Source organism: Oncorhynchus mykiss, chromosome 4, assembly GCF_057628025.1.
Source record: "Oncorhynchus mykiss isolate SJ-2025 chromosome 4, ASM5762802v1, whole genome shotgun sequence".
Lineage (NCBI taxonomy): Eukaryota > Metazoa > Chordata > Actinopteri > Salmoniformes > Salmonidae > Oncorhynchus > Oncorhynchus mykiss.
The window spans coordinates 96,592,139-96,619,028 of NC_143025.1; the positions used below are offsets into that span (position 1 = coordinate 96,592,139).

General features: G+C 42.6%; 1 protein-coding gene across 1 annotated transcript in view; it reads left to right on the forward strand.

Moving 5' to 3' along the window:
* Positions 1 to 22,216, forward strand: part of tfap2d (transcription factor AP-2 delta (activating enhancer binding protein 2 delta)) — a 42,300-nt gene extending 20,084 nt beyond the window's left edge. The window contains exons 6-8 of the mRNA XM_021601156.3: positions 748 to 889; positions 2,312 to 2,425; positions 20,872 to 22,216. Of these exons, the coding sequence (XP_021456831.1) occupies positions 748 to 889; positions 2,312 to 2,425; positions 20,872 to 21,082 (467 nt within the window). The 3' untranslated portion in view covers positions 21,083 to 22,216. The remainder of the gene's footprint in view (positions 1 to 747; positions 890 to 2,311; positions 2,426 to 20,871) is intronic.
* Positions 22,217 to 26,890: the final 4,674 nt, after the last annotated feature.

Consider the following 26,890-nt stretch of genomic DNA (forward strand, 5'->3'; position numbering starts at 1 on the left):
CTCCATATCAATCTACACCTTCTAATTATACTTATCCCCATATCAATCTACACCTTCTAATTATACTCACCCCTCTATCAATCTACACCTTCTAATTATACTCACCCCTCTATCAATCTATACCTTCTAATTGTACTCATCCCTATATCAATCTACACCTTCTAATTATACTCATCACTCTATCAATCTACACCTTCTAATTATACTCATCCCTCTATCAATCTACACCTTCTAATTATACTCATCCCTCTATCAATCTACACCTTCTAATTATACTTATCCCCATATCAATCTACACCTTCTAATTGTACTCATCCCTATATCAATCTACACCTTCTAATTATACTCATCCCTATATCAATCTACACCTTCTAATTATACTTATCCCTCTATCAATCTACACCTTCTAATTATACTCATCCCTCTATCAATCTACACCTTCTAATTATACTTATCCCCATATCAATCTACACCTTCTAATTATACTCATCCCTATATCAATCTACACCTTCTAATTATACTCACCCCTCTATCAATCTACACCTTCTAATTATACTCACCCCTCTATCAATCTACACCTTCTAATTATACTCACCCCTCTATCAATCTACACCTTCTGATTTTACTCACCCCTCTATCAATCTACACCTTCTGATTTTACTCATCCCTATATCAATATTCTCCTCCTAATAAAATATGTTTTTTGTGTGTACGTGTACGTGTATGTGTGTGTTTGTGTTTGTGTAGGTGAGGCGCTCCACCTGGCTAGAGACTTTGGTTATACATGTGAGACAGAGTTTCCTACCAAGGCAGCAGGAGAACACCTAGCCAGACAACACAATGAACCCAAGGAGACCAGTGGGCGCAAGAAGATGGTGCTGGCCACCAAGTAAGACAAACACACACACACACACACACACACACACACACACACACACACACACACACACACATATGTTTGATCCTGATCCTCAACACTGGGGCCCCACAAGGGTGCGTTCTGAGCCCTCTCCTGTACTCCCTGTTCACCCACGACTGCGTGGCCACGCACGCCTCCAACTCAATCATCAAGTTTGCGGACGACACAACAGTTGTAGGCTTGATTACCAACAACGACGAGACGGCCTACAGGGAGGAGGTGAGGGCCTTCGGAGTGTGGTGTCAGGAAAATAACCTCACACTCAACGTCAACAAAACTAAGGAGATGATTGTGGACTTCAGGAAACAGCAGAGGGAACACCCCCCTATCCACATCGATGGAACAGTAGTGGAGAGGGTAGTAAGTTTTAAGTTCCTCGGCGTACACATCACAGACAAACTGAATTGGTCCACCCACACAGACAGCATTGTGAAGAAGGCGCAGCAGCGCCTCTTCAACCTCAGGAGGCTGAAGAAATTTGGCTTGTACAGATGCACAATCGAGAGCATCCTGTCGGGCTGTATCACCACCTGGTACAGCAACTGCTCCACCCACAACCGTAAGGCTCTCCAGAGGGTAGTGAGGTCTGCACAACGCATCACCGGGGGCAAACTACCTGCCCTCCAGGACACCTACACCACCCAATGTCACAGGAAGGCCATAAAGATCATCAAGAACAACAACCACCCGAGCCACTGCCTGTTCACCCCGCTATCATCCAGAAGGCGAGGTCAGTACAGGTGCATCAAAGCTGGGACCGAGAGACTGAAAAACAGCTTCTATCTCAAGGCCATCAGACTGTTAAAGAGCCACCACTAACATTGAGTGGCTGCTGCCAACACACTGACTCAACTCCAGCCACTTTAATAATGGGAATTGATGGGAATTGATGTAAAATATATCACTAGCCACTTTAAACAATGCTACCTAATATAATGTTTACATACCCTACATTATTCATCTCATATGTATACGTATATACTGTACTCTATATCATCTACTGCATCTTTATGTAATACATGTATCACTAGCCACTTTAAACTATGCCACTTTGTTTACATACTCATCTCATATGTATATACTGTACTCGATACCATCTACTGCATCTTGCCTATGCCGCTCTGTACCATCACTCATTCATATATCTTTATGTACATATTCTTTATCCCTTTACACTTGTGTGTATAAGGTAGTCGTTTTGGAATTGTTAGTTAGATTACTCGTTGGTTATTACTGCATTGTCGGAACTAGAAGCACAAGCATTTCGCTACACTCGCATTAACATCTGCTAACCATGTGTATGTGACAAATAAATTTGATTTGATTTGATTTGACATATTGATCTCTTAACCTCTAACCCCTAACCTCTTACTTTTTCCCTGTGACATTTAGGCAGATCTGTAAAGAGTTCCAGGACCTGTTGAGTCAGGACCGTTCTCCTCTTGGCTCCTCCAGACCCACACCTATACTGGACCTGGATATACAGAGACACCTCACACACTTCAGGTACATGCACACACACACACACACACACACACACACACACACACACACACACACACACACACACACACACACACACACACACACACACACACACACACACACACACACACACACACACACACACACACACACACACACGCACGCACGCACGCACACACACACAATCTTCAGCTGTTCTGAGCTGCCCTTCACAATGTAATTTGACCCCACGTGAACCATGACAGTATCAGCCCCCAGTGACTGACTCACAGCCTCGGGAAGCAACCTGGTGATATCCTGAACTTTGACCCCACATGAACCGTGACTGACTCACAGCCTTGGGAAGCAACCTGAAGATATCCTGAACTTTGACCCCACATGAACCATGACAGTATCAGCCCCGGTGACTGACTCACAGCCTCGGGAAGAAACCTGGTGACTTTTGCCCGAAGAAAACACAAAGTCTTTGCCCCAGGTATAGATATATGCCTCACTATTGAACTCCCTATCACAATAGCCAGAATGATCCGTCATCTGTCGTGTCTTGAAGCAGATTGTGAGGCAAGAGCCAGAACTAACCTGAGAAGAGGGCTGCTGAGACGCCGGCTGTGTGCAGGACACAACAGCCAAAAGGACAAAGCTCCGAACCAGATAGTGGTGGTTCAGGCTGTGTGCAGGACACAACAGCCAAAGGGACAGAGCTCTGATCCAGAGAGTGGTGGTTCAGGCTGTGTGCAGGACACAACAGCCAAAGGGACAGAGCTTTGATCCAGATAGTGGTAGTTCAGGCTGTGTGCAGGACACAACAGCCAAAGGGACAGAGTTCTGATCCAGACAGCACGGCCCAGCGGAGGGGGGCAACAGTGGTCCAGGCAGTTGATTGACTAGGACAGGGATAGGCAGCTGGAGGGGCATCCACTGCCATGGATGGAACACCCAAGTCACCTGGAGTCCAACAAGGAGCATCCATTTACACTCACCTGGAGTCCAACAAGGAGCAGCCATTTACACTCATCTGGAGTCCAAACAAGGAGCAGCCATTTACACTCACCTGGAGTCCAACAAGAAGCATCCATTTACACTCACCTGGAGTCCAACAAGGAGCAGCCATTTACACTCACCTGGAGTCCAACAAGGAGCAGCTATTTACACTCACCTGGAGTCCAACAAGGAGCAGCCATTTACACTCACCTGGAGTCCAACAAGGAGCATCCATTTACACTCACCTGGAGTCCAACAAGGAGCATCCATTTACACTCACCTGGAGTCTAACAAGGAGCAGCCATTTACACTCACCTGGAGTCCAACAAGGAGCAGCCATTTACACTCACCTGGAGTCCAACAAGGAGCAGCCATTTACACTCACCTGGAGTCCAACAAGGAGCAGCCATTTACACTCACCTGGAGTCCAACAAGGAGCAGCCATTTCCTGGTTCTAGCTAGTAGAGGGGTGCAGTGGGGGAAACTGATCATAGTCCTGGAAGGTCCTATTAGGATCCTCTTGGATGTTTTGATAGTCTCATAGAATCCTTATTCAGGTCATAATAATTCTTTCTTTAGCTGCATCAAGTTCCATCGGATCGTGACAACAACGAATATGTGGCAGATTATACATTTAATAGCACGCGACACCCCAGCAGATTCAAATGAGTTTTAACAGCTGCACGCCAACAGTCCAAGGGAACAAACATTTTCCGGCTCCACCGCGGACACCTGCACAACAGTGTTGTTTGTCTTTGGTTGAATGCGAAGAGCGTTGAATGTGAAGAGCGAGAGAGAAGTGCAGGGGGGCGGGTGATGTCTGGGTCAGCTGTCAGTGGCCGGCTGTTCCTTGCTATGCACCGGCCCGGCTGTGTGTTAATGTTCGGTGTAGCCTCTCAGAGCTGATTCGGGGTGTCCCTAGTGTCTGTAGTCGTGGAGGTGCTTTGCTGCAGGAGGGAGTGGTGCACTTCACAAAACAGATGGTGTCATGAGGAAGGAAAATTATGTGTATATACTGAAGCAACATCTCAAGACATCAGTCAGGAAGTTAAATCTTGGTCGCAAATGGTTCTAAGGATCCCAAGCATACTTCCAAAGTTGTGCAAAATGGCTTAAGGACAACAAAGTCAAGGTATTGGAGTGGCCATCACAAAGCCCTGACCTCAATCCTATAGAACATTTGTGGGCAGAACTGAAAAAGCGTGTGCGAGCCTGCAAACCTGACTCAGTTACACCAGCTCTGTCAGGAGGAATGGGCCAAAATTCACCCAACTTATTGTGGGAAGCTTGTGGAAGGCTACCCAAAACATTTGACCCAACTTAAATGATTTAAAGGCAATGCTACCAAATACTAATTCAGTGTATGTAAACTTCTGACCCACTGGGAATGCGATGAAAGAAATAAAAGCTGAAAGAAATAATTCTCTCTACTATTTTTCTGATATTTCACATTATTGAAGTAAACTGGTAATCCTAACTGACCTAAAACAGGGGATTTTTACTAGGATTAAATGTCAGGAATTGTGAAAAACTGAGTTTAAATGTATTTGGCTAAGGTGTATGTAAACTTCAGACTTCAACTGTATATAGCGTAAACATAGTGCAAACATAGTGTATATATAGTGTCTATATAGTGTCTATATAGTATATTTATAATGTCTATATAGTGTGCATATGGTGTCTATAAATGTTATTTATAGCATCTATATTGTGTCCATATCGTGTATATAGTGTTAATAGAGTATATAGTGTGTATAGAGTGTATATAGTTGGTAATATAGTGTATATATAGAGTATATAGTGTTAATATAGACTATATAGTGTATATAGAGTATCAAATCAAATCAAATCAAATTTATTTTATATAGCCCTTCGTACATCAGCTGATATCTCAAAGTGCTGTACAGAAACCCAGCCTAAAACCCCAAACAGCAAGCAATGCAGGTGAAGAAGCACGGTGGCTAGGAAAAACTCCCTAGAAAGGCCAAAACCTAGGAAGAAACCTAGAGAGGAACCAGGCTATGTGGGGTGGCCAGTCCTCTTCTGGCTGTGCCGGGTGGAGATTATAACAAAACATGGTCAAGATGTTCAAATGTTCATAAATGACCAGCATGGTCGAATAATAATAAGGCAGAATAGTTGAAACTGGAGCAGCAGCACAGTCAGGTGGACTGGGGACAGCAAGGAGTCATCATGTCAGGTATTCCTGGGGCATGGTCCTAGGGCTCAGGTCCTCCGAGAGAGAGAAAGAAAGAGAGAATTAGAGAGAGCATATGTGGGATGGCCAGTCCTCTTCTGGCTGTGCCGGGTGGAGATTATAACAGAACATGGCCAAGATGTTCAAATGTTCATAAATGATCAGCATGGTCGAATAATAATAAGGCAGAACAGTTGAAACTGGAGCAGCAGCACAGCCAGGTGGACTGGGGACAGCAAGGAGTCATCATGTCAGGTAGTCCTGGGGCATGGTCCTAGGGCTCAGGTCCTCCGAGAGAGAGAAAGAGAGAAGGAGAGAATTAGAGAACGCACACTTAGATTCACACAGGACACCGAATAGGACAGGAGAAGTACTCCAGATATAACAAACTGACCCTAGCCCCCCGACACATAAACTACTGCAGCATAAATATACTGCAGAGTATATAGTGTATATAATGTCGTTTATTTATGGTGTCTTTATAATGTCTATATTATGTCTCTATAGTATATAGTATATATATATTTTTTTTATTTTTATATTTTTTTTAACCTTTATTTAACCAGGCAAGTCAGTTAAGAACAAATTCTTATTTTCAATGACGGCCTGGGAACAGTGGGTTAACTGCCTGTTCAGGGGCAGAACGACAGATTTGTACCTTGTCAGCTCGGGGGTTTGAACTCACAACCTTCCGGTTACTAGTCCAACGCTCTAACCACTAGGCTACCCTGCCATATAGTGTATATATATATATATACATATATATATATATATATACACACACTACCCTTCAAAAGTTTGGCGTAACTTAGAAATGTCCTTGTTTTTGAAAGAAAAGCTATTTTTTTTTGTCCATTAAAACAACATAAAATTTATCAGAAATACAGTGTTGACATTGTTAATGTTGTAAATGACTATTGTAGCTGGAAACGGCTGTTTTTTTATGTCATATCTACATATCCCCAACGCTGTAGGCGACCAGTTTTGATAGCCTTTAGCCGCACCCTCATACTACTCCTCCTCTGTTCCGCGGGTGATGTGGAGGTAAACCCAGGCCCTGCATGTCCCCAGGCACCCTCATTTGTTGACTTCTGTGATCGAAAAAGCCTTGGTTTCATGCATGTCAACATCAGAAGCCTCCTCCCTAAGTTTGTTTTACGCACTGCTTTAGCACACTCTGCTAACCCTGAGATTTCCATACCCAACTATAACATTTTCCGTCAAGATTGAACTGCCAAAGGGGGAGGAGTTGCAGTCTAATGCAGAGATAGCCTGCAAAGTCATGTCATACTTTCCAGGTCAATACCCAAACAGTTCGAACTACTAATTTTAAAAATGACTCTCTCCAGAAAAAAGTCTCTCACTGTTGTCGCCTGCTACCGACCCCCCTCAGCTCCCAGCTGTGCCCTGGACACCATTTGTGAATTGATCGCCCCCCATCTAGCTTCAGAGTTTGTTCTGTTAGGTGACCTAAACTGGGATATGCTTAACACCCCGGCAGTCCTACAATCTAAGCTAGATGCCCTCAATCTCACACAAATCATCAAGGAACCCACCAGGTACAACCCTAAATCTGTAAACAAGGGCACCCTCAGAGACGTCATCCTGACCAACTGGCCCTCCAAATACACCTCCGCTGTCTTCAACCAGGATCTCAGCGATCATTGCCTCATTGCCTGTATCCGCTACGGAGCCACAGTCAAACGACCACCCCTCATCACTGTCAAACGCTCCCTAAATCACTTCTGTGAGCAGGCCTTTCTAATCGACCTGGCCCGGGTATCCTGGAAGGACATTGACCTCATCCCATCAGTTGAGGATGCCTGGTCATTCTTTAAAAGTAACTTCCTCACCATTTTAGATAAGCATGCTCCGTTAAAAAAATGCAGAACTAAGAACAGATGTAGCCCTTGGTTCACTCCAGACCTGACTGCCCTCGACCAGCACAAAAACATCCTGTGGCGGACTGCAATAGCATCGAATAGTCCCCGCGATATGCAACTGTTCAGGGAACTCAGGAACCAATACACACAGTCAGTCAGGAAAGCTAAGGCCAGCTTCTTCAGGCAGAAATTTGCATCCTGTAGCTCCAACTCCAAAACGTTCTGGGACACTGTGAAGTCCATCCATGAAGAACAAGAGCACCTCCTCTCAGCTGCCCACTGCACTGAGGCTAGGTAACACGGTCACCACCGATACATCCATGATTATCGAAAACTTCAACAAGCATTTCTCAACGGCTGGCCATGCCTTCCGCCTGGCTACTCCAACCTTGGCCAACAGCTCCCCCCCCCCCCCCCCCCCCGCAGCTACTCGCCCAAGCCTCTCCAGGTTCTCCTTTACCCAAATCCAGATAGCAGATGTTCTGAAAGAGCTGCAAAACCTGGACCCGTACAAATCAGCTGGGCTTGACAATCTGGACCCTCTATTTCTGAAACTATCCGCCGCCATTGTCGCAACCCCTATTACCAGCCTGTTCAACCTCTCTTTCATATCGTCTGAGATCCCCAAGGATTGGAAAGCTGCCGCAGTCATCCCCCTCTTCAAAGGGGGAGACACCCTGGACCCAAACTGTTACAGACCTATATCAATCCTGCCCTGCCTATCTAAGGTATTCGAAAGCCAAGTCAACAAACAGGTCACTGACCATCTCGAATCCCACCGTACCTTCTCCGCTGTGCAATCTGGTTTCCGAGCCGGTCGCGGGTGCACCTCAGCCACGCTCAAGGTACTAAACGATATCATAACCGCCATCAATAAAAGACAGTACTGTGCAGCCGTCTTCATCGACCTTGCCAAGGCTTTCGACTCTGTCAATCACCATATTCTTATCGGCAGACTCAGTAGCCTCGGTTTTTCTGATGACTGCCTTGCCTGGTTCACCAACTACTTTGCAGACAGAGTTCAGTGTGTCAAATCGGAGGGCATGCTGTCCGGTCCTCTGGCAGTCTCTATGGGGGTGCCACAGGGTTCAATTCTCGGGCCGACTCTTTTCTCTGTATATATCAATGATGTTGCTCTTGCTGCGGGCGATTCCCTGATCCACCTCTACGCAGACGACACCATTCTATATTCTTCCGGCCCGTCCTTGGACACTGTGCTATCTAACCTCCAAATGAGCTTCAATGCCATACAACACTCCTTCCGTGGCCTCCAACTGCTCTTAAACGCTAGTAAAACCAAATGCATGCTTTTCAACCGTTTGCTGCCTGCACCCGCACGCCTGACTAGCATCACCACCCTGGATGGTTCCGACCTTGAATATGTGGACATCTATAAGTACCTAGGTGTCTGGCTAGACTGTAAACTCTCCTTCCAGACTCATATCAAACATCTCCAATCGAAAATCAAATCTAGAGTTGGCTTTCCATTCCGCAACAAAGCCTCCTTCACTCACGCCGCCAAACTTACCCTAGTAAAACTGACTATCCTACCGATCCTCGACTTCGGCAATGTCATCTACAAAATTGCTTCCAACACTCTACTCAGCAAACTGGATGCAGTTTATCACAGTGCCATCCGTTTTGTCACTAAAGCACCTTATGCCACCCACCACTGCGACCTGTATGCTCTTGTCGGCTGGCCCTCGCTACATATTCGTCGCCAGACCCACTGGCTCCAGGTCATCTACAAGTCCATGCTAGGTAAAGCTCCGCCTTATCTCAGTTCACTAGTCACGATGGCAACACGCGCTCCAGCAGGTGTATCTCACTGATCATCCCTAAAGCCAACACCTCATTTTGCCGCCTTTCGTTCCAGTTCTCTGCTGCCTGTGACTGGAACAAATTGCAAAAATCGCTGAAGTTGGAGACTTTTATCTCCCTCACCAACTTCAAACATCTGCTATCTGAGCAGCTAACCGATCGCTGCAGCTGTACATAGTCTATCGGTAAATAGCCCACCCATTTTTACCTACCTCATCCCCATACTGTTTTTATTTATTTACTTTTCTGCTCTTTTGCACACCAATATCTCTACCTGTACATGACCATCTGATCATTTATCACTCCAGTGTTAATCTGCAAAATTGTAATTATTCGCCTACCTCCTCATGCCTTTTGCACACAATGTACAGTGCCTTGCGAAAGTATTCGGCCCCCTTGAACTTTGCGACCTTTTGCCACATTTCAGGCTTCAAACATAAAGATATAAAACTGTATTTTTTTGTGAAGAATCAACAACAAGTGGGACACAATCATGAAGTGGAACGACATTTATTGGATATTTCAAACTTTTTTAACAAATCAAAAAATGAAAAATTGGGCGTGCAAAATTATTCAGCCCCTTTACTTTCAGTGCAGCAAACTCTCTCCAGAAGTTCAATGAGGATCTCTGAATGATCCAATGTTGACCTAAATGACTAATGATGATAAATACAATCCACCTGTGTGTAATCAAGTCTCCGTATAAATGCACCTGCACTGTGATAGTCTCAGAGGTCCGTTAAAAGCGCAGAGAGCATCATGAAAAACAAGGAACACACCAGGCAGGTCCGAGATACTGTTGTGAAGAAGTTTAAAGCCGGATTTGGATACAAAAAGATTTCCCAAGCTTTAAACATCCCAAGGAGCACTGTGCAAGTGATAATATTGAAATGGAAGGAGTATCAGACCACTGCAAATCTACCAAGACCTGGCTGTCCATCTAAACTTTCTGCTCATACAAGGAGAAGACCGATCAGAGATGCAGCCAAGAGGCCCATGATCACTCTGGATGAACTGCAGAGATCTACAGCTGAGGTGGGAGACTCTGTCCATAGGACAACAATCAGTCGTATATTGCACAAATCTGGCCTTTATGGAAGAGTGGCAAGAAAGCCATTTCTTAAAGATATCCATAAAAAGTGTTGGTTAAAGTTTGGCACAAGCCACCTGGGAGACACACCAAACATGTGGAAGAAGGTGCTCTGGTCAGATGAAACCAAAATTGAACTTTTTGGCAACAATGCAAAACGTTATGTTTGGCGTAAAAGCAACACAGCTGAACACACCATCCCCACTGTCAAACATGGTGGTGGCAGCATCATGGTTTGGGCCTGCTTTTCTTCAGCAGGGACAGGGAAGATGGTTAAAATTGATGGGAAGATGGATGGAGCCAAATACAGGACCATTCTGGAAGAAAACCTGATGGAGTCTGCAAAAGACCTGAGACTGGGACGGAGATTTGTCTTCCAACAAGACAATGATCCAAAACATAAGGCAAAATCTACAATGGAATGGTTCAAAAATAAACATATCCAGGTGTTAGAATGGCCAAGTCAAAGTCCAGACCTGAATCCAATCGAGAATCTGTGGAAAGAACTGAAAAGTGCTGTTCACAAATGCTCTCCATCCAACCTCACTGAGCTCGAGCTGTTTTGCAAGGAGGAATGGGAAAAAATTTCAGTCTCTCGATGTGCAAAACTGATAGAGACATACCCCAAGCGACTTACAGCTGTAATCGCAGCAAAAGGTGGCGCTACAAAGTATTAACTTAAGGGGGCTGAATAATTTTGCACGCCCAATTGTTCAGTTTTTGATTTGTTAAAAAAGTTTGAAATATCCAATAAATGTCGTTCCACTTCATGATTGTGTCCCACTTGTTGTTGATTCTTCACAAAAAAATACAGTTTTATATCTTTATGTTTGAAGCCTGAAATGTGGCAAAAGGTCGCAAAGTTCAAGGGGGCCGAATACTTTCGCAAGGCACTGTATATAGACTCTCCTTTTTTCTACTGTGTTATTGACTTGTTAATTGTTTACTCCATGTGTAACTCTGTGTTGTCTGTTCACACTGCTATTCTTTATCTTGGCCAGGTCGCAGTTGCAAATGAGAACTTGTTCTCAACTAGCCTACCTGGTTAAATAAAGGTGAAATAAAAAATTAAATAAAATAAATAGGCGTACAGAGACCCATTATCAGCAACCATCACTCCTGACTGAAGATCTTGTACAACGCCATATACTACTCCCTTCACAGAACATCGCAAACGGTCTCTAACCAGAATAGAAAGAGGAATTGGAGGCCAAGGTGCAAATCTGAGCAAGAGGACAAGTACATTAGAGTGTCTAGTTTGAAAGCCTCACAAGTTATCAACTGGCAGCTTCATTAAATAGTACCCACAAAACACCAGTCTCAACGTCAACAGTGAAGATGCGACTCCAGAATGCTGGCCTTCTAGGCAGAGTTGCAGAAAAAAAGCCATATCTCAGACTGGCCAATAAAAAGAAAAGATTAAGATGGGCAAAAGAACACAGGCACTGGACAGAGAAAGAGTGGAAAAAAGTATTATGGACAGACAAAGTTTGAGGTGTTCAGATCACAAAGAAGAACATTCGTGAGATGCAAAAAAAATGAATAGATGCTGGAGGAGTGCTTGACGCCATCTGTCAATCATGGTGGAGGCAATGTGATGGTCTGAGGGTGCTTTGGTGGTGGTAAAGTGGAAGATTTGTACAGGATAAAAGGGATCTTGAAGAAGGAAGGCTATCACTCCATTTTGCAACACCATGCCATACCCTGTGGATGGCACTTAATTGGAGCCAATTTCCTCCTACAATAGGACATGACCCAAAGCACAGCTCCAAACTATGCAATAACTATTTAGTGAAGAAGCAGTCAGCTGGTTTTCTGTCTATAATGGAGTGGCCAGCACAATCACCGGATCTCAACCCTATTGAGCTGTCGTGGGAGCAGCTTCACCGTATGGTATGTATGAAGTGCCCATCAAGTCAATCCCACTTGTGGGAGGTGCTTCAGGAAGCATGGGGTGAAATCTCTTCAGATTACCTCAACAAATTGACAACTAGAATGCCAAAGGTCTGCAAGGCTGTAATTGCTGAAAATTGAGGATTCTTCGAAGAAAGCAAAGTTTAAAGGACAGAATTATTATTTAAATTAAAAATCATTATTTATAACCTTGTCAACATCTTGACTAGATGTTCTATTCATTTTGCAACACAATTCATGTTAGTTTTCATGGAAAACAAGGACATTTCTAAGTGACCCAAAACTTTTGAACAGTGCCAATATTGTGTCTAAATAATATATATACATATTGTGTCTATATAGTGTCTATATAACGTCTGTATAATGTCTATATAGTGTGTATATATGGTATGAATAGTGTCTACATATTGTGCATATAGTGAATATTGTCAGGTGGGTGCAGGAAAGGGACTAGTTGGGTGCAGGAATCAGATGCAGAGAGAGTTCTACTGAGGTTAAGTGCTTTACTCAGGCACAACAGAATAATAAGCCCAACAAATACAGGGCGCGGGACATACAACGAGACAACCCAAAAACCACAGGGTGCTCAGTTAAAGAAAAGAAAATCCACCACTACCTAAAATGCGCACGCGTAACATAAAGACAATCCCGCACAAAACAAGGGCAGGCCTACCTACTAAATATAGGGAAGCTAATTAAACCAAACAACAGAAACACAGGTGAAACTAATAAGACTAAACAAACAGACAAACGAAAAAGGGATCGGTGGCGGCTAGTAGGACGGTGACGACGACCGCCGAGCACCGCCCCAACAGGCAGGGGAGCCAACTTCGGCGGAAGTCGTGACAAATATAGTGTTTATATTGTGTCTATACGGTATTAAGTATATGTTGCATATATAGTGTATATGTAGAGTATATATTGACTATATAGTTTATATAGTAGTTTATATAGTATCTATATAGTGTATATGTGGAGTATATATTGTCTATATAGTTTATATAGTAGTTTATATAGTATCTATATAGTGTACATGTGGAGTATATATTGTCTATATAGTTTATATAGTAGTTTATATAGTATATATGTAGAGTATATATTGTCTATATAGTTTATATAGTAGTTTATATAGTATCTATATAGTGTATATGTAGAGTATACTGTATATTGACTATATAGCTGATATCATATTTATTTTGTGTATGTAGTATATTAAGTGCATATATAGTGTATATATATATTCGCTATACAGTGGCTATATAATGTATATGTAGTGTAAACATAGTGTATATGTAGTGTCTATATAAAGTACATGTAGTATTTATATAGTGTCTATATAATGTACATATACTGTAAACATAGTGTATATAAAGTGTCAGATAATGGTCATTTAGTATTTATATAGTGTCTATATCGTGGCTATATAATGTACATATAGTCTTTATATAGTAGCTAAATAATCTATATTTAGTGTAAACATAGTGTCTTTTTGTACATATAGTGTCTATATACTGTAGATAATATCTATATAGAGAATATATATATTGTACATAGTGTCTATTTAGTATATATATAATGTCTATATTGTTTATGTAGTGTCGACAGGGTGTATATACAGATATACAGTACCAGTCAAAAGTTTGGACACATCAAAGGTTTTTCTTTATTTGTACTTTTTTCTACATTGTAGAATAATAGTGAAGACATCAAAACTATGAAATAACACATATGGAACCATGTAGTAACCCAAAACGTGTTAAACAAATCACCCTTTGCCTTGATGACAGCTTTGCACACTCTTGGCATTCTCTCAACCACCTTTACGTGGAATGCTTTTCCAACAGTCTTGAAGGAGTTCCTACATATGCTGAGTACTTGTTGGCTGCTTTTCCTTCACTCTTGCATCCTGTAGCACAAACTCAAGAACGTTCTGGGATACTGTAAAGTCCATGGAGAAAAAGAGCACCTCCTCGCAGCTGCCCACTGCACTGAGGCTAGGAAACACTGTCACCACTGATAAATCCACAATATTTGAGAATTTCAAGAAGCATTTTTCTACAGCTGGCCATGCTTTCCACCTGGCTACCCCTACCCCGGTCAACTGCCCTGCAGCCCTCACAGCAACTCGCCCAAGCCTCCCCATTTCACCTTCACCCAAATCCAGATAGCTGATGTTCTGAAAGAGCTGCAAAATCTGGACCCCTACAAATTAGCCTGGCTAGACAATCTGGACCCTCTCTTTCTAAAATTATCTGCTGAAATGGTTGCAAACCATTTTACTAGCCTGTTCAACCTCTTTTTCGTATCGTCTAAGATTCCAAAAGATTTGAAAGCTGACGTGATCATTCCCCTCTTCAAAGGGGTAGACACTCTTGACCCAAACTGCTACATACCTATATCTATCCTACCCTGCCTTTCCAAGGTCTTCGAAAGCCAAGTTAACGACCATTTTGAATCCCACCGTACCTTCTCCGCTATGCAATCTGGTTTCAATGCTGGTCATGGGTGCACCTCCGCCACGCTCAAGGTCCTAAACGATATCAAAACCACCATCGATAAGACATTACTGTGCAGCTGTAATCATCGACCTGGCCGAGGTTTGAGACTCTGTCAATCACCACATTCTTATCGGCAGACTCAACAGCATTGGTTTCTCAAATGACTGCCTCGCCTGGTTCACCAACTACTTCTCTGATAGAGTTCAGTGTGTCAAATCGGAGGGCCTGGCAGTCTCTATGGGGGTGCCACACGGTTCAATTCTCGTGCCGACTCTCTTCTCTGTGTACATCAATGATGTCGCTCTTGCTGCTGGTGATTCTCTGATCCACCTCTACGCAGACGAAACCATTCTGTATACTTCTAGCCCTTCTTTGGACACTGTGTTAACTAACCTCCAGACGAGCTTCAATGCCATACAGCTCTCCTTCTGTGGCCTCCAACTGCTCTTAAATGCAAGTAAAACTAAATGCATGCTCTTCAACCGATCGCTGCCCGCACCTGCCCGCCTGTCCAGCATCACTACTCTGGACAGTTCTGACTTAGAATATGCGGACAACTACAAATACCTAGGTGTCTGGCTAGACTGTCAACTCTCCTTCCAGACTCACATTATTATCTCCAATCCAAAATTAAATCTAGAATCGGCTTCTTATTTCGTAACGAAGCATCCTTCACTCATGCTGCCAAACATACCCTTTTAAAACTGACCATCCTACTGATCCTCGACTTTGGCGATGTCATTCACAAAATAGCCTCCAACACTCTACTCAACCAATTGGATGGAGTCTATCACAGTGCCATCCGTTTTGTCACCAAAGCCGCATATACTACCCACCACTGCGACCTGTACACTCTCGTTGACTGGCCCTCGCTTCAAACTCATCGCCAAACCCACTGGCTCCAGGTCATCTACAAGTCTTTGCTAGGTATATCCCCGCCTTATCTCAGCTCACTGGTCACCATATCTGCACCCAATCGTAGCACGCGCTCCAGTAAGTACATCTCACTTGTCACCCCCCAAAGCCAATTCCCCGTTTGGTCACCTTTCCTTCCAGTTCTCTGCTGCCAATGACTGGAACAAACTGCAAAAATCACTGCAGCTGGAGACTCATATCTCCCTCACTAGCTTTAAGCACCAGCTGTCAGAGCAGCTCACAGATCACTCCACCTGTACATAGCCCATCTGTAAATAGCCCATCCAACTACCTCATCCAGATACTGTATTTATTTCTTTATCTTGCTCATTTGCACTCCAGTATTTCTACTTGCACATCATAATTTGCTCATCTATCACTCCAGTGTTTAAAAGGTATATTGTAATTACTTCGCCACCGTGGCCTATTTATTGCCTTACCTCCCTTATCTTACCTCTTTTGCACACACTGTATATATACTTTTTCTACTGTATTATTGACTGTAAATTTGTTTTTTCCATGTGTAACTCTGTTTTGTTGTATGTGTCGAACTGCTTTGCTTTATCTTGGCCAGGTCCAAGTTGTAAATGAGAACTTGTTCTCAACTAGCCTACCTGGTTAAATAAAGGTGAATTAAAAATAAAGAAACTCTGTGGTCCAACTCATTCCAAACCATCTCAATTGGGTTGAGAACGGGTGATTGTAGAGGCCAGGTCATCTGATGCAGCACTCATCACTATCCTTCTTGGTCAAATAGCCCTTACACAGTCTGGAGGTGTGTTGGGTCATTGTCCTGTTAAAAACCAAATTATCGTCCCACTAAGAGCAAACTGGATGGGATGGCGTATTGCTGCAGTATGCTGTGGTTGCCATGCACGTTAATTGTGCCTTGAATTCAAAATAAATCACAGGCAGTGTCACCATCAAAGCACCCCCACACCATCACACCTTCTCCATGCATCATGGTGGGAACCACACATGCAGAGATGATCCGTTCACCTACTCTGCGTCTCATAAAGACACGGCAGTTGGAACCAGAAATCTCAAACTTGGACTCATCAGACCAAAGGACAGATTTCCATCTGTCTAATGTCCATTGCTCGTGTTTCTTGGCCCAAGCAAGTATCTTCTTCTTATTGGTGTCCTTTAGCAGTGGTTTCTTTGCAGCAATTCGGCCACGAAGGCCTGATTCACACAGTCTCCTCTGAATAGGTGATGTTGAGATGTGTCCGTTACTGTTATTTGGGCTGCAATTTCTGAGGCTGATAACTCTAATGAACTTATCCTCAACAGCAGGGGTAACTCTAATGAACTTATCCTCAACAGCAGGGGTAACTCTGGGTCTTCCTTTCCTGTGGCGGTCATCATTAGAGCCAGTTTCATCATTGCGCTTGATGTTTTTTGCTACTGCACTTGAAGAAACGTTCAATGTTCTTGACATTTTCCACATTGACTGGCCTTCTTGTCTTAAAGTAATGATGGACTGTCATTTCTCTTTGCTTATTTGAGCTGTTCTTGCCGTAATATGGACTTGGTCATTTGCCAAATAGAGCTATCTTCTGTATATCACCCCTACCTTGTCACAACACAACAGATTGGCTCAAATGCATTAAGAATGTATTTTTTTAACAAGACACACCTGTTAATTGAAATGCATTGGTGACTATCTCATGAAGCTGGTTGAGAGAATGCCAAGAGTGTGCAAAGCTGTCATCAAGGCAAAGAGTGGCAACTTTTCATGAGGTAGTCACCTGGAATGCATTTCAATTAAAAGGTGTGCCTGATAAAGGTTAACAATTTATTTCCTTCTTGATGTGTTTGAGCCAATCGGTTGTGTTGTGACAAGGTAGGGGTGGTATACAGAATATAACCCTATTTGGTAAAAGACCAAGTCCATATTATTGCAAGAACAGCTCAAATAAGCAAAGAGAAATGACAGTGAATAATTACTTTAAGACATGAAGATCAGTCAATATGGAACATTAAGGAATTTGAGAGTTTCTTCAAGTGCAGTCGCAAAACTATCAAGCGGTATGATGAAACTGGCTTTCATGAGGACCGCCACAGGGAAGTAAGACCCAGAGTTAACTCTGCTGCAATGGATAAGTTTATTAGAGTTAACTGCACTTCAGAACGCAGTCCAAATAAATACTTCACATAATTCAAGTAACAGACACATCTCAACATCAACTGTTCAGAGGAGAATGTGTGAATCAGGCCTTCATGGCCGAATTGCTACAAAGAAACCACTTTTAAAAGACACCAATAATAAGAAGAGACTTGGTTGGGACAAGAAACATGAGCAATGGACATTAGACCTGTGGAAGTCTGTCCTTTGGTCTGATGAGTCCAAACTTAAGATTTCTGGTTCCAACTGTAATTGTGAGATGCAGAGTAGGTGAACGGATGATCTCCACACGTTTGGTTCCCACCGTGAAGCACGGAGGAGGTGGTGTGATGGTGCTTTAATGATGACACTGTCTGTGATGTATTTAGAATTCAAGGCACACTTAGCCAGCATGGCTAACACAGCATTCTGCCGTGATACGCCATCCCATCTGGTTTGCTCTTAGTGGTACTATAATTTGTTTTTCAACAGGACAATGACCCAACACACCTCCAGGCTGGGAAAGGGATATTTGACCAAGAAGGAGATTGATTGAGTGCTGCATCAGATGACCTGGCCTCCACAATGACCCAACCTCAACCCAGTTGAGATGGTTTGGGATGAGTTGGACCGCATGGAGGAAAAGTAGCCAACAAGTGCTCAGCATATGTGGGAACTCCTTCAAGACTGGTGGAAAAGCATTCCAGGTGAAGCTGGTTTAGAGAATGGCAAGAGTGTGCAAAGCTGTCATCATAGCAAACGGTGGCTACATTGAATAATGTAAAATATATTTTGATTTCATCAACACTTTTTCGGTTAATACATGATTCCATATGTGTCATTTCATAGTTTGTCTTCACTATTATTCTGCAATGTAGAAAATTGTAAAAATAAAGAAAAACCCTTGAATCAGTAGGTGTGTCCAAACTTTTGACTGGTACTGTATATCTATAGTGTTTGTATAGTGTGTGTTGTGTCTACATAGTGTCTATAGTGTATTTATATTGTATATATAGTGTATATTGTGTCTACATAGTGTACAGTGCATTCGGAAATTATTCAGGCCTTATTCTAAAATAGATTAAATAAAAAAACATCCTCATCAATCTACACACAGTACCCCATAATGGCAAAGTGAAAACAGGATAGAATAAATTTTTGCAAATGTGTTGAAAGTAAAAAACACAATTACCTTTATTACATCAGTATTCAGATCCTAACAACTCTACAACTTGATTGGAGTCCACGTGTGGAAAATTCAATTGATTAGACATGATCTGGAAAGGCACACAACTGTCTATATAAGGTACCACAGTTGACAGTGCATGTCAGAGCAAAAACCAAGCCATGAGTTTGAAGGAATTGTCCGTAGAGATCTGAGACAGGATTGTGTCGAGGCACAGATCTGGGGAAGGGTACCAAAAACGTTCTGTAGCATTGAAGGTTCCCAAGAATATAGTGGCCTCCATCATTCTTAAATGGAAGAAGTTCGGAACCACTAAGACTGTTTCTAGAGTTGGCCTCCCGGCCAAACTGAGCAATCAGGGAGAAGGGCCTTGGTCAGGGAGGTGACAAAGAACCCGATGGTCACTCTGACAGAGCTCTAGAGTTTCTCTGTGGAGATGGAAGAACCTTCCAGAAGGACTACCATCTCCACAGCACTCCACCAATCAGGCCTTAATGGTAGATTGGCCAGCCACTCCTCAGTAAAAGGCACATGATTCTCTGGTCTGATGAAACCAAGATTGAACTCTTTGGCCTGAATGCCAAGCGTCACGTCTGGAGGAAACCTAGCACCATCCCTACGGTGAAGCATCGTGGTGGCAGCATCATGCTGTGGAGATGTTTTGCAGTGGCATGGACTGGGAGACTAGTCAGGATTGAGGAAAAGATGAACATAGGAAAGTATAGAGCAATCCTTAATGAAAACCTTCTCAAGAGTGCTCAGGACCTCAGACTGGAGCAAAGGTTTACCTTCCAACAGGACAACGACCCTAAGCAAACAGCCAAGACAAGGCAAGAGTGGCTTCCGGACAGGTCTCTGAATGTCCTTGATTGGCCCAGCTAGAGCCTGAACTTGAAACCGATCAAACATCTCTGGAGAAACATGAAAATAGCTTTGCAGCAACTCTCTCCATCCAACCTGACAGAGCTTGAGAGGATCTGCAGAGAAGAATGGGAGAAACTTCCCAAATACAGGTGTGTCAAGCTTGTAGCGTCATACCCAAGAAGACTCAAGGCTGTAATTGCTGCCAAAGGTGAATCAACAAAGAACTGACTAAAGGGTCTGAATACTTTAAGTAAATGTCATTTCATTTTATTTATTTATTTTAATTAGCAAAAATCTTGCTATCTATCTTTCTCCTGGGGAACTGCTGTCAGGTCTTCATTCTTCATGTTTGTCCTTTTCAGAAGTTCTTCCGATGAGTATTCAATCAACTGTTTATATTCTAACAAAGGGATTCACATCCAGGATCTGTTATTATACGTGTCCAATCAACTGTTTATATTCTAACAAAGGGATTCACATCCAGGATCTGTTATTATACGTGTCCAATCAACTGTTTATATTCTAACAAAGGGATTCACATCCAGGATCTGTTATTATACGTGTCCAATCAACTGTTTATATTCTAACAAAGGGATTCACATCCAGGATCTGTTATTATACGTGTCCAATCAATTGAATTTACCACAGGTCAACTCCAATCAAGTTGTAGAAACATCTCAAGGATGATAAATGGAAACAGGATGCACCTGAGCTCAATTTTGAGTCTCATAGCAAAGGGTCTGGATACTTTTTAGATTTTTAATACATTTGCCAAAAAAAAAAAAAGGTGTTTTTGCTCTGTCATTGTGGACTATTGTGTGTAGATGATTTAATCAATTTCAGAATAAGGTTGTAACGTAACAAAATGTGGAAAATGGGAAGTGGTCTGAATACTTTCAAAATACACTGTATAGTGTATATATAATGTGTATATAGTGTATATATAATGTAAATAATTTCTATCTATATATGTAGTGTATATTTATGTCTTCATGTGTTTGTGTTCTCCAGTCTGATCACCCATGGATTCGGGACTCCGGCAGTGTGCGCGGCTCTCAGCACCTTCCAGACCGTTCTTAGTGAGATGCTCAACTTCCTGGATAAACATTCTGCCGCCGGGAACCCTGGGAAAACCTCTGGTCAGGAGACTGAAAAGACCGGAACTGTCCGGAAAACCAGCGAGCTGCTCAATAAAGACGGCAAAGCTGAAAAGACAGAGTAGCCCTTTCCCTGTGCTGTGCAGTGTATGTGCCTGTGTTTGTCAGGGTTTTATCCCTGGGAGGAGGAGCTAATCTCTGTGGAGACTGACAGAGACATTTATTCATTCTGAACAACAGGAAGTAGAGACAGGGACTTCTGGTCAGCGCCATCTGGGAGTCAACGGGAGAGGAGCGGGGTACACATGTACACACATATGCACACATACACACAATACGTTCTCCCTCCAGTCTCCACCTGAACAGTGCAATTAATGCCATTATTACGTTTACCGTTTTAGAACCAAGAGACTGGGGTCTGGGTTCACTATGTTGGTGAGAGTGTGAGACTGGGTTCACTATGTTGGTGAGAGTGTGAGACTGGGTTCACTATGTTGGTGAGAGTGTGAGACTGGGTTCACTATGTTGGTGAGAGTGTGAGACTGGGTTCACTATGTTGGTGAGAGTGTGAGACTGGGTTCACTATGTTGGGGAGAGTGTGAGACTGGGTTCACTATGTTGGTGAGAGTGTGAGACTGGGTTCACTATGTTGGTGAGAGTGTGAGACTGGGTTCACTATGTTGGTGAGAGTGTGAGACTGGGTTCACTATGTTGGTGAGAGTGTGAGACTGGGTTCACTATGTTGGGGAGAGTGTGAGACTGGGTTCACTATGTTGGTGAGAGTGTGAGACTGGGTTCACTATGTTGGTGAGAGTGTGAGACTGGGTTTACTATGTTGGGGAGAGTGTGAGACTGGGTTCACTATGTTGGGGAGAGTGTGAGACTGGGTTCACTATGTTGGTGAGAGTGTGAGACTGGGTTCACTATGTTGGTGAGAGTGTGTGTGTGTGTTCATGTGCCTGTGCTTGTGTGTGTGCCTGTGTGTGCGTGCGTGTGTGTGAGTCCAGATTTCTGAGACTCTGCCATTTTGTAAAGGTGACTATTCAGTTGCCATGGAAACATTTTGTTGTGCATGTCTATCTTTGTACACTCCCCAGAACTACAATTATGATACAAGCTCTTTGACCCTTCATAAACATTTGTATAGATATATATATAAATATTTAAATAACTTTTCTTGTAGGCTTTGAATTACATATACTGTATGTTAAAACCATACCTTCTAAAATACCTGTGTTCAATAAAAACTATTGATACATGTTCCTTCCTACTAGTTCCTGTGTAGTGTGTGGGTCAATCAATCAACCAATCAATACACACACGCACATAATTGCATACAACAAAATATACAAGAACATGTGGTATCGTATAATAACAGATCCTGGATGTGAATCCCTTTGTTAGAATATAAACAGTTGATTGGACACGTATAATAACAGATCCTGGATGTGAATCCCTTTGTTAGAATATAAACAGTTGATTGGACACGTATAATAACAGATCCTGGATGTGAATCCCTTTGTTAGAATATAAACAGTTGATTGGACACGTATAATAACAGATCCTGGATGTGAATCCCTTTGTTAGAATATAAACAGTTGATTGGACACGTATAATAACAGATCCTGGATGTGAATCCCTTTGTTAGAATATAAACAGTTGATTGAATACTCATCGGAAGAACTTCTGAAAAGGACAAACATGAAGAATGAAGACCTGACAGCAGTTCCCCAGGAGAAAGATAGATAGCAAGATTTTTGCTAATTAAAATAAATAAATAAAATGAAATGACATTTACTTAAAGTATTCAGACCCTTTAGTCAGTTCTTTGTTGATTCACCTTTGGCAGCAATTACAGCCTTGAGTCTTCTTGGGTATGACGCTACAAGCTTGACACACCTGTATTTGGGAAGTTTCTCCCATTCTTCTCTGCAGATCCTCTCAAGCTCTGTCAGGTTGGATGGAGAGATTTGCTGCAAAGCTATTTTCATGTTTCTCCAGAGATGTTTGATCGGTTTCAAGTTCAGGCTCTGGCTGGGCCAATCAAGGACATTCAGAGACCTGTCCGGAAGCCACTCTTGCCTTGTCTTGGCTGTGTGCTTAGGGTCGTTGTCCTGTTGGAAGGTAAACCTTTGCTCCAGTCTGAGGTCCTGAGCACTCTTGAGAAGGTTTTCATCAAGGATTGCTCTATACTTTCCTATGTTCATCTTTTCCTCAATCCTGACTAGTCTCCCAGTCCATGCCACTGCAAAACATCTCCACAGCATGATGCTGCCACCACCATGCTTCACCGTAGGGATGGTGCTAGGTTTCCTCCAGACGTGACGCTTGGCATTCAGGCCAAAGAGTTCAATCTTGGTTTCATCAGACCAGAGAATCATGTGCCTTTTACTGAGGAGTGGCTGGCCAATCTACCATTAAGGCCTGATAGGTGGAGTGCTGTGGAGATGGTAGTCCTTCTGGAAGGTTCTTCCATCTCCACAGAGAAACTCTAGAGCTCTGTCAGAGTGACCATCGGGTTCTTTGTCACCTCCCTGACCAAGGCCCTTCTCCCTGATTGCTCAGTTTGGCCGGGAGGCCAACTCTAGAAACAGTCTTAGTGGTTCCGAACTTCTTCCATTTAAGAATGATGGAGGCCACTATATTCTTGGGAACCTTCAATGCTACAGAACGTTTTTGGTACCCTTCCCCAGATCTGTGCCTCGACACAATCCTGTCTCAGATCTCTACGGACAATTCCTTCAAACTCATGGCTTGGTTTTTGCTCTGACATGCACTGTCAACTGTGGTACCTTATATTTACAGGTGTGTGCTTTTCCAAATCATGTTGAATCAATTGAATTTACCACAGGTCAACTCCTGTCAAGTTGTAGAAATATCCCAAGGATAATCAATGGAAACAGGCTATACCTGAGCTCAATTTCAAGTCTCATAGCAAAGGGTCTGAATACTTATGTAAATAAGGTATTTCTGTTTATTTATTTTTTTAAATCAGCAACATTTCTCAGAAACTGTTTTCACTTTGCCAGTATGGGGTATTGTGAGTATATTGTGGAGGATTTTTTATTTATTTAGTCCATATTAGAAGAAGGCTGTAACGAAACAAAATTTGGATAAAGTCAAGGGGTCTGAATACTTTCTGAAGGCAAGATAGATAGATAGATAGATATATAGATAGATAGATAGATATATAGATAGATAGATAGATAGATAGATAGATAGATAGATAGATAGATAGATAGATAGATAGATAGATAGGTAGATAGATAGATAGACAGCATTCTACCTAATAGATACAGTATTTAGTCCTTGTTTTATGTTGGAAACCTCTGTGTTTGGTTATGCCATAAAGTCAGAAAGGTACAACTCGTGTTTTAACCCTAACCTAGTATCTATAATGAGTTAATAGAGTCATATTTTAACCATTTGAACCCAAACTCTAACCCAGTACCTATAATTAGTTAATAGAGCCCCAGCTTAATGGTGAGACAGAAGGTTAGCATTAGCCCCACGCTGACATGATTGAATTACCTAGGCCGGGATTCAACACTTGTAGACAATGCAGTTTATGAAGGCAATGTTACAGCATTCGAGGAGGTTGCATTCAAGGTAAACGCAGTAGATGTTGGCTCAATTAGAAATGACCTTTGAATGTCCTTAACCCTATTATCATATACACTGAGTGTACAAAACATGAAGAACACCTTCCTAATATTGAGTTGCATCTCCCCCACACCCCTTTTCCCTAAGAACAGCCTCAATTCGTCGAGGTATGGACTCTACAAGGTTTCTAAAGCATTCCACAGAGATGCTGGCCCATGTTGACTCCATTGCTTCCCACAGTTGTGTCAAGTTGGCTGGATGTCCTTTTGGTGGTGGACCATTCTTGATACACACAGGAAACTGTTGAGCTTGAAAAACCCAGCAGTGTTGCAGTTCTTCATACACTCAAACTCGTGCGCCTGGCACCTACTACCATACCGTATTCAAATGCACTTAAATATTTTGTCTTGTCCATTCACCCTCTGAATGGCACACATGCACAATCAATGTCTCAGTTGTCTCAAGGCTTAAAAATCCTTCTTTAACCTGTTTCCTCCCCTTCATCTATACTGATTGAAGTGGATTTAACAAGTGACATCAATAAGGGATCATAGCTTTCACCTGGATTCACCTAGTCAGTCTATGTAATGGAAAGAGCAGGTGTTCCTAATGGTTTGTACAGTGTATATTCCATTTATGGCAAAACAGTTCTGGTTTTCATCCTTTCCTTCTAATCAGGAACTGACTCAGACCTGGGACATCAGGTGAGTGCAATTACCAGACAAAAACCAGAAGTGGTTTGCCCCTCCAGGACTGGAATTAAACAGCCCAATTCTGTATCATCACATATATTCCTTGTAATATTGTTTACGTTGAGGGACAGGTTGTTGTCCTTGCACCTCCTCCCTATAGGCTGTCTCGTCATTGTCGGTGATCAGGCCTACCACTGTTGTGTCATCTGCAAACTTAACGATGGTGTTGGAGTCATGCCTGACCGTGCAGTCATGAGAGATCATAGCTTTCACCTGTATTCACCTGTATTCACTTGGACAGTCTATGTCATGGAAACAGCAGGTGTTCTTAATGTTTTGTACACTCAGTGTATTTACAGTACCCACTCATTCCAGGGTTTTTCTATTTTCTACATTGTAGAAGACATCAAAACTATGAAATAACACATATGTAATCATGTAGTAACCAAAAAAGTGTTCAACAAATCAAAATATATTTTATATTTGATATTCTTCAAAGTAGCCACCCTTTGCCTTGACAACTTTGCACACTCTTGGTGTTCTCTCAACCAGCTTTATGAGGAATGCTTTTCCAACAGTCTTGAAGGATTTCCCACATATACTGAGCACTTGTTGGCTGTTTTTACATCATGCAGACCAAGGAGCATCATGAGCAACTCTGGGTTCATGCTGTCATTATCTGTATAGAGATGTTGTTTTAACCACACCCTGGATTAGTTGCCCAGTTGATTTTGAGACAATGAGGGATTGTTCTACTGCGAAGCTATCCCTAGTAAAACACATTTGTGTCTATGTAATGCAGGCTTTAACTAATTTGTCAGCTCAAGCCATCTCTGGTGACCATACGCCCAGATTAGTTGCAGGGAACAAGAGTGGAGACCATAAAAAGACAGAATTAAACAGAACAGAAATGTCCTAAATATTTTACATTATTCAATATAGCCACCGTTTGCTATGATGACAGCTTTGCACACTCTTGCCATTCTCTACACCAGCTTCACCTGGAATGCTTTGAAGGAGTTCCCACTTATGCTGAGCACTTGTTGGCTGCTTTTCCTCCCTGCGGTCCAACTCATCCCAAACCATCTCAATTGGGTTGAGATTGGGTGATTGTGGAGGCTAGGTCATCTGATGCAACACTCAATCAATCTCCTTCTTGGTCAAATATCCCTTACACAGCCTGGAGGTGTGTTGGGTCATTGTCCTGTTGAAAAACAAATGATTGTCCCACTAAGCGCAAAACCAGATGGGATGGCGTATCACGGCAGAATGCTGTGTTAGCCATGCTGACTAAGTGTCAGTGTCAGTGAATTCTAAATACATCACAGACAGTGTCATCATTAAAGCACCATCACACCACCTCCTCCATGCTTCACGGTGAGAACCAAACATGTGGAGATCATCCGTTCACCTACTCTGCATCTCACAAAGACATAGTGGTTGGAACCAGAAATCTTAAACTTGGACTCATCAGACCAAAGGGCAGATTTCCACCTGTCTAATGTCCATTGCTCGTGTTTCTTTGACCAAGCAAATCTCTTCTTTTTATAGGTATCCTTTAGTAGTGGTTTCTTTGTAGCAATTCAACCATGAAGGCCTGATTCACAAAGTCTCGTCTGAACAGTTGATGTTGAGATG